Source organism: Acinonyx jubatus, chromosome X, assembly GCF_027475565.1.
Source record: "Acinonyx jubatus isolate Ajub_Pintada_27869175 chromosome X, VMU_Ajub_asm_v1.0, whole genome shotgun sequence".
Lineage (NCBI taxonomy): Eukaryota > Metazoa > Chordata > Mammalia > Carnivora > Felidae > Acinonyx > Acinonyx jubatus.
The window spans coordinates 60555628-60575229 of NC_069389.1; the positions used below are offsets into that span (position 1 = coordinate 60555628).

Here is a 19602-nt window from a genome sequence, read left to right on the forward strand (position 1 = left end):
TCCTCTTTTATCTAGCCCATTCTTCCCCTGGCCCACAATAAAGTATAAGAAAAATCTGAAAAGCCATCATAGTTCAAACCTTGAAGTGATTTGGTTCTACTTAAAGCATTCAATAATAATGGCTGTAAAGCAACACAATTCTCCTAGAGACTGAACATCTGTTTTAAGACCTTGAGTATGTTTTTCTGGAATATCCCTTTAGAAATGTTTTTTGAACATTTGCTCAAACAAGTTAAGGTCTGGACACCCTCTCAAGCTTTTCTTGATTGGTTACATGCCAATTATGACATGATCCTTCTGCATGTGGTTTTAGTTAGGTAGAAGCATTATACATGCCTGAGACACTGGGCAAGCCCTCCAGAGCTACCCCTAGATCCAAATGAGCAGGCCCACTGACTAAATGGCAGCTGTGGGGTGACTGGGCTGGGGCCACTAATTGGCTGGGTCACCCCACAACCCCCACTGAGGAGGCAGCCTTTGCCTCACAGCTAGGACATCTGTGTTCTCCTAACCTTTCCTTTACCTCTGCCTGGATATTTTCCAGTCTTTGAGACAGGTTCTAGAAACACCCAATGGACTTCTCATACCTTGTGGCTTAAGAGTTTCAAGATCCCAAACAATGAACCTAGTGCTGCTATGACCTTACTTTCTCACTACAAACTACCTGAGCTCTTTCTGATGTACCATGAAAGTATTTGGAAACTGATTAATGTCATTGGCAGGTGCCTCAGTGCACATAACTGGAAGGGACTACAATTCTAGACAGTTTTACAGCTTTGGGAGGATGGAAGTATACTCTGGATAGATTGAATGTCACCTCTTGGCCTATGTTTGTAGGAGATGGCTGTAGAGCCCATCAGCGAAGCTGCCACGTGGCCAAGTACATGTGAGTGATGGAAACATGACTGTGGTAAGAGGCCAAGGCTGGTAAAGAGGGAGGAGACACTAAAACCTAAGGGGAATCCCTGAATCCCAACATCTGTGAAATGGATCAGATGAGGCTAGAGGGCAAAAAGCAACAGAAAAACATTCAGCTGATATAAGTGTACACAAAAAGAAGCAAAGAAGATCAATCATCATGCTGTGGACAAGGGGAAAGCTATAGATGTCGGGTCTATTTTAACATCCAAAGTAGAAATAAAACATACAATGAGAGAGCTTCAGAGTTAGACACAAATGTAATTATGCAAGCATCTTAGTCCACTTAAAACTACTGAAATTTCCTCCATTTCAGGAAGTCTTGAAAACTTATGCTATTCCTTCTTCATATCTCTCAATAAAAAATGCATATGTACCACTAAAAATTGAGAATATCACTTTCCCATAAACTTGGTCTAACATTACTGGTGGGACTACTGGTGGGAAAAGAAATTAAGCTAAAGGTTGCTCTAGGCTTTTATTGATTGAAGTTGGCAAGGTTTAGAAGGAATGGATCAGATAAAAATGTTATTCATTATATTTGAAATGAGAAGATATGAAGGCTTAAATGAAGGTGGTAGTAGTAAGTATGCATAGGACTTTTTTTTTCCTCATGAGAGAGATTATGGAGGAATATCCATACGTGGCAATTGATTGGATTTAGTGAGGCAATAGAAGAAGCAGATATATTGATAAAGTTATTAGTCTTAGTGATTGGAGTGGGGGAATGGTTGTGCCAGTAATAGGAACAATGAATCCAGGAGGAGAAAAGGATCTTAAAGGGACGATAAATGAGTTCATGGTGCCATATTGAGAGATAGAACAGGCAGTTTGAAATTCCAGTCTGGTACTCAGGAGAGATTTGGGCTGGAGATAAAAATTCAGGCAGACATGATCTGCCCACTACTTCACCTAAGTTCAAACCTTCTGGCTCCCAATCCCTATAAGCAGAGGCCATACATAAAGGATATTTGAAACCTCCTTCTCTCTGTTTCTTCTGCTCTCCCTCCTCACTCCCCAGATTGTTCTGCCCTATAATTATCTCCAGAACCTTACAGTAGAGAAGCCCAGTTGGCCTCTTTGTCTATTCCAAGCATCCACTGTAAATGTCTACTTTTAAGAATGGATTTTTATCCCAAACACATGTCATTTGTAAGTAATAAGTGATATAAGCAGATTACATTTATAGAAAGTTTCCATTGCATTGAATGTTATTACACCAACGAAAAAAATGATATACATGAGAAAAGCCTAGAAAGGAAAGATAAGGTGAGTGTTATAAAGTTATGGTGACCATATTTTCCGAAGCAAAAATAAAGCATTGGCTTCTATTAAAAAAAAATATATGTCCTGAAGTTCATTCTGAGTGAATGAGGCAGTTTAGGAGATTCAATTGGAATGGTGAAATATTGCAATTACCAGTAATTTGGATTGCTTCTAAGGAAAATAGGACAAGATATTTATCCTGGGAAATATGGAAAGTAAAATTCTAATAACATAATGCATCAATTCATACTTTCTCTTTTTGCACTGAAAAATTATTTTCTTTTATTATTATTATTTTTTTAAACTGGCAAATAAAATTTAATTCTCGATTTTTATTACGTACACAATTCAGTGAAGTTTGGACTTAAGACATTTTAAGGAAAAAGCATTCAGAAAACATTCAAAGTGCTCTGTGTTTAGAACTTTATTGGCTGATAGTTGTCTCATGTTCTTCTCATGCTGTTATACTGAATTAAATATACAAAGGAAAGCAAAGAACAAAAATGATACCCTCAGAATTCAACAAAAGTTGAACAGGTGGGGAAAAAATGCTTATGGTTAGAAAATAAAATTTGTCTCTTAGAGAAAAATTTTCTTTGTACACCATATTTTAAAATACAGTTTGTTTTCCACTTAGGAACTGTGGAAAACACCTGTATAAAATGTCTTTGGAAGGGTACCCCAATTTGAAATGTACAGTCTTGCAGACTTTTTGGGCTACAGATGTAAAGAGGTATTCCATGGCATTCTCACTTCCACAAGTTGATGTTGCCTGGCAGAGACTTCCATTATTCAGCTTTCTGACATTTTATCAAGAATGAGTAGAGGGGCAAGAATTCTTTTTTTTATATATATATATATATATATGAAATTTATTGTCAAATTGGTTTCCATACAACACCCAGTGCTCATCCCAAAAGGTGCCCTCCTCAATACCCATCACCCACCCTCTCCTCCCTCCCACCCCCCATCAACCCTCAGTTGGTTCTCAGTTTTTAACAGTCTCTTATGCTTTGGCTGTCTCCCACTCTAACCTCTTTTTTTTTTTTTCCTTCCCCTCCCCCATGGGTTCCTGTTAAGTTTCTCAAGATCCACATAAGAGTGAAACCATATGGTATCTGTCTTTCTCTGTATGGCTTATTTCACTTAGAGGGGCAAGAATTCTTGCCCGATTCGTTTCCACAATGCAGCCATTCAACACCATCTCATCCAAAATAATGTGTACTTTATCCAAATTAAACATTATATCTAATTCACTCACGCGGCTGAAGTACTCATCTAAAACTTCCACAAAGTTATGGATGAATTCATAAATTGTCATCTCGTTCTCAGTGTCATTAACTCCAACCACAATGAAGAGAGTTGCATACTGTCGATATATCAGCTTAAAACCCTTAAATTCAATGAAAGAGCATTGCTCATTGGATGGGGAGAGACAGCTCCTTATGACTTCCGTTTCCAGAAGTGTACGCTTATTAATCTCCACATGTTCATAGTATTTAGAAAGTCGGGTCTGCCCTTGTTTATTCACCATGAGGAAAAATTGTATCATTTTTCCTGGCCAGTATTTTTCCAGATAGCTCAAAAGTTATGTCAAGGGGTATCTGAAACTAGAACCTGTGCAGCTCGGCGGGGGGGGGGGGGGGGGGGAGCGATACTCCTGCCTATGGTTCTGGCCACGGTTCTTCCGAGAGCCCCCCTCCCCCTTTCCCGCAGAAGCTTGTTCCCCAACCCTTCTTAGCTGCGCGGTGCGGGATTCCTTGGGGCAGCCATTTTGACTTTTAGTCTCTTTTATTATTTTATATTCCTTAACTTTCTGTTTATGATACCTGACAGTCTTGTTATTTGCTCCCTCTCTAAAGAACTTTGAGGACCCAAAGTGCTGAAGGTAAGAGTAAGAACGTACCTTGGAAATCAGTTAATCCAACCACTTTTTTAATATAAAGAAACTGAGGGTAAGAACTAAGAAATTACTTTCCCAAGTCCCCACATGAAGTCAGTGACAGAACTGGGACTAGATTCTGAGTATCTTGTCTTCCCAAACATCCTTTTTTCCGAATGCCTTTTGAAAAGCCTCCATTTGAGCAAAGACTTTTCACTCTTTCTTCTTCACATCTCATCTCCACCATTTGCCATGTAAATCCTTGGAGGAATGGGGTCCACTGCTAAGAGGGCACCATGCAAAGTGCAGAAACCCCAATACCCATTATCTCAAATTATCTTGATCTATAGCAGCAGTATCCTCTCCCCTCACCCAGACATCTTTCCCTTTATCAACTGAAATACACACACATCTGTTATAGCAGATGTCTTAGGGCCAAATGGGACATCAAAGGGAAACACAGGTGGAATTTGGATACCTGATATTGCCAGAATTGCATTCCTAGATGATTACAGGTTGAGAACTTTGCACACACCGAGACTACTGGAATGTCAGCACATTTCCTGCTTCCCAAGCTTCTCTCAAAATTGTTGGAAGGGCCAAACCTCATATTCAGGAACAAATATTCACTATAGGGAAAAATTCATTGATGGTTATACCTCATTCTTTGAAGTTTGTTCAATCCCTCCCTATAGTTAAGCAGGAAAATATTATTACTCTGTATATCTTGCAAGAAGTGACTTGCCCAAAATCAACACAATAGGGCTAGAACCTAGGACTTATACTTCATATATCCTAGATCTTTTCTATATTCCCTAGTGCCTTCTAAGCCTGTCAGAAAAAACAGTGGCTCATTTAGCATATAAACCACAATTTCTTTATCCATTCATCAGTTGATGGACATTTAGGGTCTTTCCATAATTTGGCTATTGAGAGCTGATGGGGGGTGGGAGGGAGGGGAGAGTGGATGATGGGTATTGAGGAGGGCATCTGTTGGGATGAGCACTGGGTGTTGTATGGAAACCAATTTGACAATAAATTTCATATATTTAAAAAAAAAGAAAAAGAAAAAAACAGTGGCTAAAAATGGAACAGGGGTGGCTCATACTCCCTCATGCATGACTTTATATGGAACAAGTTTCTTAATCCTGTTAACCATGCAAGACATTTTAGATTTTACCCCTCTGAGACAATGAGCTTTTCAGCTTCTTGAAGAAAAGACTGTAGATAGATTGGCCTGTTTATCTACAGGGCCTAAGATGTGGCCTATATGTGTATCACAAGCACTCAAGTAATTATTTATGGGACTAAGCTGAAAGAGTGATCATATTAGGAGATTAAAATAGAAAGGGAGGGGCGCCTGGGTGGCGCAGTCGGTTAAGCGTCCGACTTCAGTCAGGTCACAATCTCGCGGTCCGTGAGTTCGAGCCCCGCGTCAGGCTCTGGGCTGATGGCTCGGAGCCTGGAGCCTGTTTCCGATTCTGTGTCGCCCTCTCTCTCTGCCCCTCCCCCGTTCATGCTCTGTCTCTCTCTGTCCCAAATAAATAAATAAACGTTGAAAAAAAATTTAAAAAAAATAATAAAATAGAAAGGGAGACCAGGACCAGAGTGTGAAGGACTTTGAATGACATTCCTGGAATCTATAGTTTCACACATAGTCCGTGACTGTGTATCTTTGTGTATTATGTAAAACAGAACACTTTAAACATTGGAGTATAAATCCATGACAAGTAAGAATTTGAAAACTATTCCCCTCTTTACTTCAGTGCCTGTACAAGAAGTATTCAGCCTTCTTTTAATATATGAGGAACTAATAGTTCCCAAGCACACACTCCAATATGTCACAAGCAATTTGACTGAAGTATTGTATATACTGTGGGCCTGAGACCAACTGTGAGAAATTCCACCCTTTAAGAAAAACCATTGAGACAGCTTAAGGTAATGGAAATTGGTGCTTTGGACTAAACCTGTATATTTCCATCTGTGTTTTTGGTGCCTGGATAATGACTTTGAAGGAAAAAACAGAGAGCATGTAGCTTAAATACTTTTGAGTTAAAGAGGGAAGAAAGACGGGGTGCCTGGGTGGCTCATTCAGTTGAGCGTCCGACTTTGACTCAGGTCATGATCTCACAGTTCATGGGATTGAGCCCCGCATTGGGCTCTGTGCTGACAGCTCAGAGCCTGGAGCCTTCTTCAGATTCTTTATCTCCCTCTCTCTCTGCTCCTCTCTCTCTCTCTCTCTCTCTCTCTCTCTCTCTCTCTCTCTCCCTTCCTCCCTCTCTCTCTCTGTTTCAAAAATAAATAAACATTAAAAAATGGGGAAGAAAGACAAAATTGAGAGGATATGGAGATATGTTCTAGTCTTTAATTCATGTCTCAACTGAGATCTAAAGAGTAGCATAAAAAGAACACTTTCAAATCAGCAGCATCCCACAGGCCAGTATGTTCCATTGTCACAACCAAAGCTTAGAATATCTTTTGAGAGAAAGGCAAAAGAGGACCAGAGAAAATCTTCAGGAACAAGCAAAAAACAAGTAATAAAATGACAATAAATACATATTTATCAATAATTACTTTGAGAGTAAATGGACTAAATGCTCCCATCAAAAGACATAGGGTGAGAGAATAAATAAAAAAGAAGACCCATCTGTATACTACCTACAAGAGACCCATTTTAGACCCAAAGCACCTGATAATTGAAAATTAAAGGGTGGGGAAATGTCTATCATGAAAATGGACATAAAAACAAAGCCACAGTAGTGTTGCTTATATTGGAGAAAATAGACTTTCAAACAAAGACTGTGGCAAGAGACAAAGGGCAGTATATAATTATAAAGGGGACAATACAACAGGAAGATATAACAATTGTAAATAGTTATGCACCCAACATAGGAGCACCCATATACGTAAATAGTTAATAACAAATGTAAAAGAACTAATCAATAATTATACAATAATAGTATGGTACTTTAACAGCTCACTTACATCAATGTACAGATCATCTAAACAGAACATCAACAAGGAAACAATGGTTTTAAATGACACACAGGAAAAAATTGATTTAAGAGATGTATTCAGAACATTCCATCCTATTCAAACAGCAGAATACATATTCTTTTCAAGTACACATGGAACATTCCCTAGAATAGAACACAAATTAGCCCACAAAGCAAACCTCAACAAATTCAAAAAGATCAAAATCATACCATGCATATTTTCTGACCACAGCACTATGAAACTAGAAGTCAACCACAAGAAAAAAAATCTGGAAAGACCACAAATACTTGGTGGTTAAATAACATGCTACTAAATAATGAATAGGTCAACAATAAATCAAAGAAGGAATTAAAAAGTAGATGTAAACAAATCAAAATGAAAACATGATAGCCCAAACTTCTGGGCTGCAGCAAAAGCAGTTCTAAGAGGGAAGTTTATAGCAATACAAGTCTACCCAAGACACAAAAAAATCTCAAATAATCTATTGATGCACATAATGGGAGCTAGAAAAAGAACAACGAACAAAACCTAAAACCAGCAGAAAGAAGGAAATAATAAAGATTAGACCAGAAATAAATGAAACAGAAACAACAACAATAACAGAACAGATTAATGAAGCCAGGAGCTGGTTTTGGAAAAAAAATCAGTAAAATTTATAAAATCCTAGCCAGACTTAGTGAGAAAAAAAGACAAAGGACTCAAATAAAATCACAAATCAGAAAGGAGAAATCACAACCAACACCACAGAAATATAAACAATCATAAGAGAGTATTATGAAAAACTACATGTTAACAAATTGGACAAGCTAGAAGAAATGGATAAATTCCTAAAACATATAAACTGCCAAAACTGAAACAGGAAGAAATATAAAATTTGAACAGATCCATAACCATCAAAGAAATTGAGTCAGTAATCAAAAAGCTCCCAACAAACAAAAGTCCAGGACTAGATGGCTTCACAGGTGAATTCTACCAAATATTTAAGAAGAGTTAATACTTATTCTTCTCAAACTGTTCCAAAAAATAAAAATAAAAAGGTAAGAAAACTTCCAAATTCATTCTATGAGGTTGGCATTACCCTGATACAAATACCAGATAAAGACACCACTGAAAAAGAGAACTACAGCTCAATATCCCTTTTGAACATAGTCGAAAAAATTCTCAGTAAAATACTAACAAACTGAATTCAACAATACATTAAAATATCACAAACCACAATCAATATTGTGATTCAATATTCACAAATCAATCAATGTGATGCATCACATCAATAAGAGAAAAGAGAAGAACAATATGATCGTTTCAATAGATGTAGAAAAAAGCACTTGACAAAGTTCAACATCCATTCATGATAAAAACCATTGGGGCACCTGGGTGGCTCAGTCAGTTAAGAGTCTGATTCTTGATTTCAGCTTAGGTTATGATCTCACGATTTGTGGGATTGAGCCCCATGTTGGGCTCTGCACTGGCAGTGTGGAGCCTGCTTGGGATTCTCTCTCTCTCCCTCTCTCTCTCTCTCCCCTGCTCACATTCTCGCTCTCCCTCTCTCTCAAAATAAATAAATAAAAACATTAAAAAACCATCAAAAATAAGTTTATGTGGAACATACCTCAACATAATAAAGGCCATCTATGAAAAATCCACAGCTAACATCATCTTTAATGGGGAAAAACTGAGATCTTTTCCCCTAAGGTCAGGAACAAGACAAAAGTGTCCACTCTCACCACTTTTATTCAACATAGTGCTGGAAGTCCTAGCCACAAGCAATCAAACAAAAAGAAATAAAAGGAATCCAAATCAGTAAAGAAGTAACTTCCACTATTTGCAGATGACATGGTACTATATATAGAAAACCTGAAAGACTACACACACACACACACACACACACACACACACAAACTGCTAGAACTGATAAACAAATTCAGCAAATTTTTAGGATACAAAATCAATGTACAGAAATCTGTTGCATTTCTATACACAATAATGAAGCAGTGGAAAGAGAAGTTATGAAAACAACCCCATTTACAGTTGCATCACAAAAAAGATAAATAGGAATAAGCCTAACCAAAGAGGTGAAAGACCTATACTCTAAAAAACTATAAAACACTCATGAAAGAAATTGAAGATAACACAAAGAAATGGAAAGACATTCCATATTCATGAATTGGAAGAACAAATATTTTTAAAGTGTGTATACTATCCAAAAAACAATCTACACATTTAATGCAATCCCTATCAAAGTACCAACAACATTTTTCACAGAACTAGAAAAAACGATCCTAAAATCTGTATGGTATCAAAACGATCCCAAAGAGCCAAAACAGTCTTGAAAAAGAATAGCAAAGCTGAAGGCATCATAATTACAGACTTCAAGTTGTATTACAAAGCTGTAGTGATCAAGACAGCATGGTACTAAAAAAAAAATAGACACTATGGTATTAGCACAAAAATAGACACATAGATCAATAGAACAGAATAGAAAACCCGGAAATGAACCCACAACTATAAGGTCAATTAATCTTTAACAAAGCAGGAAAGAACATCCAATGGGGAAAAGACAGTCTCTTTAGCAAATGGTGCTGGGAAAACTGGACAGCAACATAGAAAAGAATGAAATTGGACCACTTTCTTACATCATACACAAAAATAAATTCCAAATGGGTGAAAGACCTAAATGTGAGGCCTGAAACCATAAATATCCTAGAGGAGAACACAGGAAGTAACCTCTTTAACATCAGCCATAGAAACTTCTTACTAAAGATATCTCCTGAAGCAAGAGAAACAAAAGCAAAAATATACTACTGGGACTACATCAAAATAAAAAGCTTCTGCACAGACAAGTAAACAATCAACAAAACTGAAACACAACCTACAGAATAGGAGAAGATATTTGCAAATGACTTATCTAATAAAAGACTAGTACCAAAAAAATACATAAAGAACTTTTAGAACTCCACACCCAAGGGGAGTCCGGGTGGCTCAGTTGGATAAGTGTCTGACTCTTGATTTCAGCTCAGGTCATGATCTTGTGGTTCATGAGATCAAGACCCACATCCAGCTCTGTGTTGACAGCATGGAGTCTGCTTGAGATTCCCTCTCTCCCTCTCTCTCTGCCTTTCTCCCACTCACACTCTCTCAAAATAAATAAATAAACTAAATTTTTATTAAATAAAAATAAAATAAAACTCGACACCCAAACCAAATAGTCCAATTAAAAACTAGGCATAAGACATGAACAGACATATCTCTGAAGAAGACATACAGGTCACCAACAGACACATGAAAAGATGCTCATCACCACTTATCATCAGGAAAATGCAAACCAAAACTTCAATGAGATGTTACTTTACACTTGTCAGAATGCCTAAAACCAAAAACACAAGAAACAATAGACATTGGTGAAGATGTGGAGAAAAAGGAGCACTTGTGCTCTGTTGACAAGGATGGAAACTGGCGCAGCCAGTCTGGTAATCACTATGGAGTTTCCTCAAAAAGTTAAAAATAGAACTACCTTACAATCCAGCAATTGCATTACTGGGTATTTACCCAAAGAATACAAGAACACTAACTCAAAAGGATACATACACCACGATGTTTATAGCAGTATTTAGCAGTATTATTTACAACAGCCAAGATATGGAAGGAGCCCAAGTGTCAATGGATGATAAACAGATAAAAAAGAGGTGGTATAGTCAGCCAGAGACACAGAAATACCATCCGATTTCACTCATATGTCGAATTTAATAAACATATCAAACAATCAAAGGGGAAAAATGTGTGTGTGTTGAATTAATACACTGTACACCTGAAACGAATATAACACTGTATGTTAACTAACTGGACTTAAAATTAAAACTTTATTTTTTAACTTTTTAAAAATTTAAACCCAAGTTAACATATAGTGTAATAACGATTTCAGGAATAGAATTTAGTGATTCATCACTTATATATAACACCTAATGTTCATCCTAACAAGCACCCTCCTCAATGCCCATCACCCATTGAGCCCGTCCCCCCACCCAACACCCCTCCAGCAACTCTCAGTTTGTTCTCTGTATTCAATAATCTCTTATGGTTTGCCTCCCTCTCTGTTTTTATCTTATTTTTGCTTCCCTTCCTCTATGTTCATCTGTTTTGTTTCTTAAGTTCCACATATGAGTGCAAAATTAAAACTTAAAAAAAGAGTATCTGCTCTTTATACTGAAATACTGGACTACGTCCTTTCCCCTTGTCTTATTCTATATTCCAAAGCTTGACTTACTACACTGTTGGAAATGAAACACTGAAGGTTAACGGTACATAAGTAGCAGACATATAGCCTAGTTAACTATTAACTATTACAGTTTTAAATGCCTTAGTTGTAGGAAAAGGAGTATTAATAAAAATAATCAACATTTATGTAAACTGTTAACATCCTCAAAGATCATTTTTTGGAATTATTATTCACAATACTGAGAGGTAGATATTTTTATTAGTCCGCTTGAGCCTCCATAACAAAATACCACAGACTGGGTGACTTAAACAACACACATTTATTTTCACACAGTTCTGAAAGCAGTCCAGGAGCGAGGTGCTGGGGCCAATTTCTGGTGGTTTCTAATAGTTTCTGGATGGTGAGATCTCTCTTCCTGCCTTGTAGATGGCTGCCTTCTCATTATGTCCTCACATGGCCTTTCTTCTGTGCTTGTGAAGAAAGAGTTGTCTCCAGTGTCTTGTCTTCTTCTTATGAGGTCAGCATATTAGGAGGCATTTATGCCTCATTTAACCTTAATTACCTCCCTAAAGGCCTTATCTTCAAGTACAATCACATGGTAGGGGGTTAGGACTTCAATATATGAATTTTGGAGGAATACAATTTAGTCCATAACAGTATTATTAACCATACCCTACTATTGAAGAGACTGAGGCTCAAAGAAGTTTAGTGATTTGTGCATGCTAATAAGTAATAAAATCCATGATTAGAACTCTAGCCTTGTGTCCTTTCTACTATATCATATTGCTCTATTGAATGCATTAAGAAACATTCTTTCTGCTTCTATTTTCTGGAAGAGATTATAGAAAATTGGTATATGTCCTTTTTAAAATGTTTGGTAGAATTCACCAGTGTACCCATCTGTGTCTGGTACTTTCTATTTTAGAAGATTATTTTTTTATTGTCCTCATTTTATTTTTTTTAATATGAAATTTTTGTCAAATTGGTTTCCATACAACACCCAGTGCAATTATGGAAAGAGCCTAAATGTCCATCAACTGATGAATGAATAAAGATTATTGATTTAATTTATTTACTAGATACAGGCTTATTTAGATTATCTCTCTCTCTCCCTGTGTGAGTTTTGGTAGATTGCATCTTTCAAGGAATACGTCCATCTCAGCTACGTTATCAAAATTGTGGTCACAGAGTTCCTCGTAATATTCTTTTATTATCTTTTAAATATTCCAGTAATTAGTAGGGATGGTTCCTCTTTCACGTCAAATATTAGTAATTTGTGTCTTCCCTTTTTTTTAGACTGGGTAGAAGTTTATCAAATTTATTATTTTTTAAAAGAAATAGCTTTTATTTTGTTAATCTTATCTATTGATTTCCTATTTTTAATTTCACTGATTTCTGCTTTAATTTTTATTACTTCATTTTTTCCTGCTTGCTTTGGATTTAATTTGCTTTTTTCCTAGTTTTCTGAAGTAGAAGCTTAGATTATTAATCTTATATCTTTCTTCTTTTCTAATATACAAAATCAGTATTATAAATTTTCCTCAGTGCTGCTTTTGCTGCATCCCGCAAATTTTGATGTTATACTTTTTCATTTAATGTGAAATATTTTAAAATTTCTCATGAAACTTCTTTGGCCTATGTGTTACGTACAAGTGTGTTAATAGGCAAGTGTTGTGGGGTTTTCCAACTATTTTTCTGTTATTGATTTTTTGGGGGGATCTGAGAACATACTTTTTTATTTCTAAACTTTTAAAAATTTGTGAAGGTATGTTTTATGACCGACAATGTGAATTTATCTTGGTGAATGTTCTGTGTAAGCTAGAGAAAAATGTACATTCTGCTGTTGTTGGATAAAATATCTTATAACATACTTATAGAATTTATTAATCAAGTTGACTGATGATGCTGTTCAGTTCAACTGTGTCCTTACTGATTTTCTGCCTGTTGGATCTATCAAGTACTAATAGAAAAAGATTGAAATCTCCACCTATCATAGTGGGCTCGTCTATTTTTCCCTGCAGTTCTATAAGTTTTTGCCTCGTATATTTTGATACTTTGTTGTTAGATGCATACATATTAGGGATTTCTGTGTGTTCCTCAAGTATTGACCCCTTTATCATTATATAGTGCCCCTATATATCCCTGATAATTTCCATTGCGCTGAAGTCATCTTTGTCTTTTATTATTTTCATAAATATGTATTTTATTATATCTCTTCCAGTCATCTTTTGATTATGTTAACATGGCAAATATTTCTCTATTCCTCTACTTTTAATCTATCTTTGTCTTTATATTTAAAATGGGCTTCCTGTAGACAACATATATCTGAGTCTTTTTACAAAATCCACTCTAAAAGACTCTGTCTTTATTTTTTTTTTAGTTGACACACAATATTACATTCGTGTCAGGTGTACCACATAGTGATTTAATTTCTCTATATCTTATCCTATGCTTACCAGAAGTGTAGCTACCGTCTGTTGCCATATAACGCAATTACAATATTATTGACTATATATCCCCTATGCTGTGCCTTTTATTTCATGACTTACTCATTCCATAACTGGAAGCCTGTATCTCCCACTCCCTTTCACTCATTTTGCCCACCCCCCTTCCCACTGGCAATAATCAGTTTATTCTCCATAATTATAGGTGTGATTATGGTTGTTTGTTTATTCATTTGCATTATTTTTAATGTTTATTTATTTTAGAAAGAGAGAAAGAGCACATACATGCAAGCAGGGGAGGGCAAGAGAGAGGGAGAGAAAAATCCCACGCAGGCTTCACACTGTCAGTGCAAAGCCGGGCATGGGGCTCGATCTCATGAACCATGAGATCATGACCTGAGCTGAAATCAAGAGTTGGACGCTTAACCAACTGAGCCACCCAGGTGCCCCCATTTGTGTTATTTTTTAGATTTCACCTATGAGTGAAATCATATGGTATATTTCTTTCTCTGTCTTACTTATTTCACTTAGCATAATACCCTCTAGGTCCATGCATGTTGTTGCGAATGGCAAGATCTCATCCTTTTATGTGGCTGCATAATATTCCATTGTATATATGCCACATCTTCTTTATACATTCATCTATCAAAGGACACTTAGGTTGCTTCCATATCTTGGCTATTGTAACTAATGCTGCAATAAATATAAGGGTGGATATACCTTTTTAAATTAGTGTTAAGACTATCTTTTAAATGGGGTAATTAGACAACTGACATATAAAGTGATTATGGTATACTTGGATTAATATATACCATATTTGTTAATGTTTTCTATGTGTTGCCTATGTTGTTGCTTTTTTGTAATTCTATTTCTTCCTTCTCTGGTCTTAAATACTTTATATGATTCCATTTCTCTCTTAGCATATCAATTGTACTTCTTTTACTTTTTTTTAGTAGCAGCCCTAGAATTTGCAATTTGCACTTACAACTAATCCAAGTACACCTGAAACTAATGTAAGATTGTGTGTCAACTATACTCAATTTTTTTAAAAAATAAACACTCCCCCCAAAACACAAATAACACTATATCACTTTGCAGGTAGTACAAATACCTTATAATACAGCATTTCCAATTCATTCTCCCCATATTTTATAACCTTGTTGTCATTCATTTCACTTATGTATAAGCTATAATTACCAAATGCATTGTTACTTTATTACTTTGAACAGTTATATATCAGATAAATTAAAAATAAAAATAATATATTTTATTTTACCTCCATTTAAAAATAATATATTTTATTTTACCTCCATTTATTCCTTCTCTAATGCTCTTCCTTAATGTAGATACAAGTTTTTGACCTATGTCATTTTCCTTATTTCTGAAGAACTTTTAAGCACGTCTACCAGTGACAAAGTTTTTTGTCTAAGAAAGATTTTATTTCTCTTTCAATTTTGACGTATAATTTCTCTGGATGCATAATGCTAGGTTCGTGGGCTTTATCTTTCAGTACTTGAAATATTTCATTCCACTCTTTTTTGAAGAGAAATCTGATGTAATTCTTATCCTTGCATCTCTATGGGTAAGGTGTTTTATTCATCTAGTTTCCTTCAAGATTTTCCTTTGTCCTTGATTTTCTGCAGTTTGATTATGATATGTCTGGGAATATGTTTGTTTGTGTGTTTTAATATTTATCTTGATTGGTGTTCCATGAGATTCCTGCATTTGTAGGTTTATTTCTTTCATTCGTTTTAGAAAATTTGCAGTCATTATTACTTAGAATATTTCTTCTGCTCCTTTCCCTCTTCTTCTAGTATTTACATTATACATACATTACACCTTTTGTAATTGTCCCACAGGTCTTGCATATTGTTTTGTCTTTTTCATTCTTTCTTCACTTTGCATTTTATCCTTAGAAGTTCCTATTGATAATCCTTCAATCTCATTCTTTCTTCAGCTGTGTCCAGTATATTGCTTTTGATGTGTCCATCAAACGTTATTCTTTATTTGTTACAATGTTTTTGATTTGTAGCATTTCCTTTTGATTCTTTAAGAAAGTCTCCATATCTTTTTGCTCAGATTACCCATGTGTTCTTGCAAGTTGTCCATTTTTTCCATTAGTCCCCTTATCATATTAATACAGTTGTTTTTTATTTTCAGTTTGCTAATTCCAATATCTCTGCTATATTTGAATCTGGTTCTGATGCTTGCTCTGTCTCTTCAAACCATGTTTGGTTTTTCGTCTTTTCATATGTCTTTTAATTTTTTAGAAATAGCCAAACATGATTACCAACTAAAAGGAACTGAGGTAAATGGGCCTTTAGTGTAAGGTTTTGTATTTACCTGCTAGGGGTTTGACTATGTTTACCATTTGCTTTAGCCATAGATGTCAGAGACTAAAATTTCTTCTGGTGCTCTTGTTTTGTTTTGTTTTATTTCTCTATCTGTCTTCTGTTGTCTTTGGATTTCCTTAGGTACTTATTAAATAATATGCGAGACACAAATTTCTTTCAATTGCATTCCTCTGATATACGAAAGCACTATTGATGTGATGGTAAGGTGTAGGGAGAAAGAAAGCACTCTATAGTCCTATGATTAGGGCTCAACCTTTTAGTAAACTTCCAGTACTAAGCCATGATCTTTACAAGTGCTTCTCCCTTTTTACCCCGTTAGGTGAGACAGGAAGCCTAAATGAGGTTGAAGTTTGGTATTTCCTTTCCCCTAGGTCACTTTGGCTCTGGTAAAACCCATGTCTATTAGACTCCAATATAGTTTCACTTGAGGTCAGATCTTGTTAAAAGGAGCAGAATTTGGGGGCATAGTTAAAAATGGTTATTTTCCCCCTTCCTCTACTGGAAGCACAAGGGGATTTTTTTGGATCCTCACTTTGAGAATTTGGTAGGGCTCCAGGAAATAAAAACAAATGAAAATGTGGGGGACTCCCCTAAAACTGGTCCCTTCTGTAGCTTTTAACTTACAAACTTGTCCACACTGAGCCTCCAGAATTTGCCAATTCCAGCTTGTTTTCCTACCTCAGTTATACTTCCAGTGGCATTTTTTACTCCTGGGCTTTTGCTCTGGTAAGTTGTGATTCTCTGTATTCCTATCTGACTCTCCAATTTTGGGGGTAGCAGTTCTCTGTGATCTCAGTTCTCCAGTGCATCTAAGAAGGGTTATAGATGTTTATTTGTTCCTTTTTTCTTGTAATGAGAACAGGAGTGATGACTTCCAAGCTCTTTACATACCAGAGGAGACACCAGAAGTTTCATGTTGTGTCAACATACAAGATCTTATTTTTCTGGTTCCAGTCACTTTTAGCTCTGAGATCTTTAGTTTGTTCTTGGAATTTTGGGGGTAGCAGTTCTCTGTGATCTCAGTTCTCCAGTGCATCTAAGAAGGGTTATAGATGTTTATTTGTTCCTTTTTTCTTGTAATGAGAACAGGAGTGATGACTTCCAAGCTCTTTACATACCAGAGGAGACACCAGAAGTTTCATGTTGTGTCAACATACAAGATCTTATTTTTCTGGTTCCAGTCACTTTTAGCTCTGAGATCTTTAGTTTGTTCTTGGAATCCCTAGATCTAGGAAACACTCAAGCCTATCCTGCTGTTTCAAATCCCCTTTACCCCATGCCTCATCTTTTTTTTTTTTCAGGTCAAAACTGCCCAGGTTTATGGTCAATATCTTCCTCTTACTAGAATCTACAGTTAAAATATTTTTGTGTTGTTCCAATGGGTATTTGCCCATATAAAATGAAAACACTAATTTTAAAAGCCATATACAGCCCTATGTTTATTGTGGCATGATTTATAATAGCTAAATTATGGAAGCAACCCAAGTATCCATGGATAAAGAAGATATGGTATAGGGGCACCTGGTGGCTCAGTCAGTTAAGTGTCTGGGATTTGATTTCAGCTCAGGTCTTTATCTCAGGGTTGTGAGTTCAAGCCCTGCACTGGGCTCCACACTGGGCATGAAGTCTACTTAAAAAAAAAAAAAAAGATGTGGTATATATATATACAATGGAATATTACTCAGCCATAAAAAGAATGAAATCTTGCCATTTGCAATAACATGGATGCACCTAGAGGGTATAATGTTAAGTTAAATAAGTTAGAGAAAAACAAATACCATATGATTTCACTCATATGGGGAATTTAAGAAAAAAATGAACAAATTAAAGGAGACAAACATAAAAACCAGACTTTTATATATACAGAATAAACTGGTGGTTGCCAGAGTGGAGATGGGTGGGTGATGGGTAAAATAGATAATGGGATTAAGAGTACACTTAACTCGATGAGCACTAAGAAATGTGTTGATTGTTACATCATTATATTGTATACCTGAAACTAATAAAAAAAATTGTGTTGCTCCACTACTGGTTTTGTTTCAAGTCCATTAATTAGCTATGGATTTGAAGTCCATTAATTAGCTATGTCTGTGTACAAGTTCAAAGGCCTTGTTTATGTATATTTTTGTATTCCCTATACAGTTTGGCACATAGTAGGTATGCCATAAATAGGAAATTTCTTTAAACGGATTTTTTCTAATGACTAGGGCAAATGCTATAATGTGTATGATCAATTCCATGTGTTTGGAGAGAGCTTTATATTTGGGAATGATAAAGAAAGGCTTCATGATGGAGGCTAAAATTGAATCTTGCCCTGAAGAATGAACAGGATTTATATTGATTGAGAGGAGAATGAAATGGCATTTCAAATTTTGAGCACAGCATGAGCAAAAGTGCAGAGACAGGATAAGAAAAAAACATCTGCTTCTGAGTAACATATTCAGTCTGCTGTTAAGGAGAGCTGTTCTTGGGATAGCTTGAGTGACTTAAAAGTTTCAGAAATATTAACATACTTCAGAGTTGATTACGTAGGGTTACATGGAGAAACTATACCCAGTTTGGAAGATATTGACTGAGTCAGTAATAAGTAATGATCAAAGTTTAATACAAAGAACTTACTGGTTAATCATTGTTGCTGCTATTTAAAAGATTTTTTATGATATTGGGAAGATCTCAAATGCCTTTGTGGGCCCAGGTAGAGGCATATATGTAGAAGAATTTGTCAACTGGATTTCAAAGATATAAAGCAACTTCCTCAGTGTCACCCAGTAAGTTGTATAGACAGGATTCAAATACAGGTCCATCTAACTTTAAAAAGATCATGTTATTTAAATAACAATGTGCTTTGTCTAAATAAGAGAAGGCCAAAAATGGAATAGGCTGCCTTGTGAGGGAGTGACTACCTTGTTCTCCAAGTGTGTAACCAGAGTCTGGATCACTATCAGAAAAGAATTTCACAGAGGTGATTAAAACACAGGATTAAGGAATGGGGTGCACTTGCTGCCTATTAAAGATCCTTTCCAACTCAGAGTAGATGCACGCACACACACATACATACACACACACACACACACACACACACGCACAATTTAACAATTAATTACTTTTTCTTCCCAGCAAAATTCCCTGCAGGTACCCTTCCTTGGGACTTATATTTCAGCTTCCCAATATTCTCAATCATTAAGATTTTCTGACTAGCAAATGTCTTCTGAGAAGGCTTCTTTTATTCTGAAACAAATCATTAGGCCCTCTACTCAGGAATGTTGATCCTGCAGAGTTCCCCAGACAAAACTCAGGTTGTCATAGTTACTGCAAGGCAAAATGGCTGCCTGGTGTGTACTCTGGAAGTGCACAAAATAGCTGAGCCTATCACTGCATTAATTTAGAAGCATTATAGAAAAAAACAAGCCTCCATTGCTTGAAGTAAAAACAAACATATCAAGAGTATCACTGCAGATGTTTGGAACTATTAAAATCTTATAATGCTGTTGAGTTTACTTAACACTATTAGTGTGTTCCACTGAGCTT

General features: G+C 36.1%; 1 protein-coding gene across 1 annotated transcript; it reads right to left on the reverse strand.

Moving 5' to 3' along the window:
- Positions 1-856: 856 nt before the first annotated feature.
- Positions 857-3973, reverse strand: LOC106980132 (AP-4 complex subunit sigma-1-like). The gene is made up of 2 exons (XM_053201648.1): positions 3331-3973; positions 857-924 (listed from the first exon to the last, which is right to left on the reverse strand). The coding sequence occupies exons 1-2, from the start codon at positions 3734-3736 to the stop codon at positions 857-859; spliced, it is 474 nt and encodes a 157-aa protein (XP_053057623.1). The 5' UTR covers positions 3737-3973.
- Positions 3974-19602: the final 15629 nt, after the last annotated feature.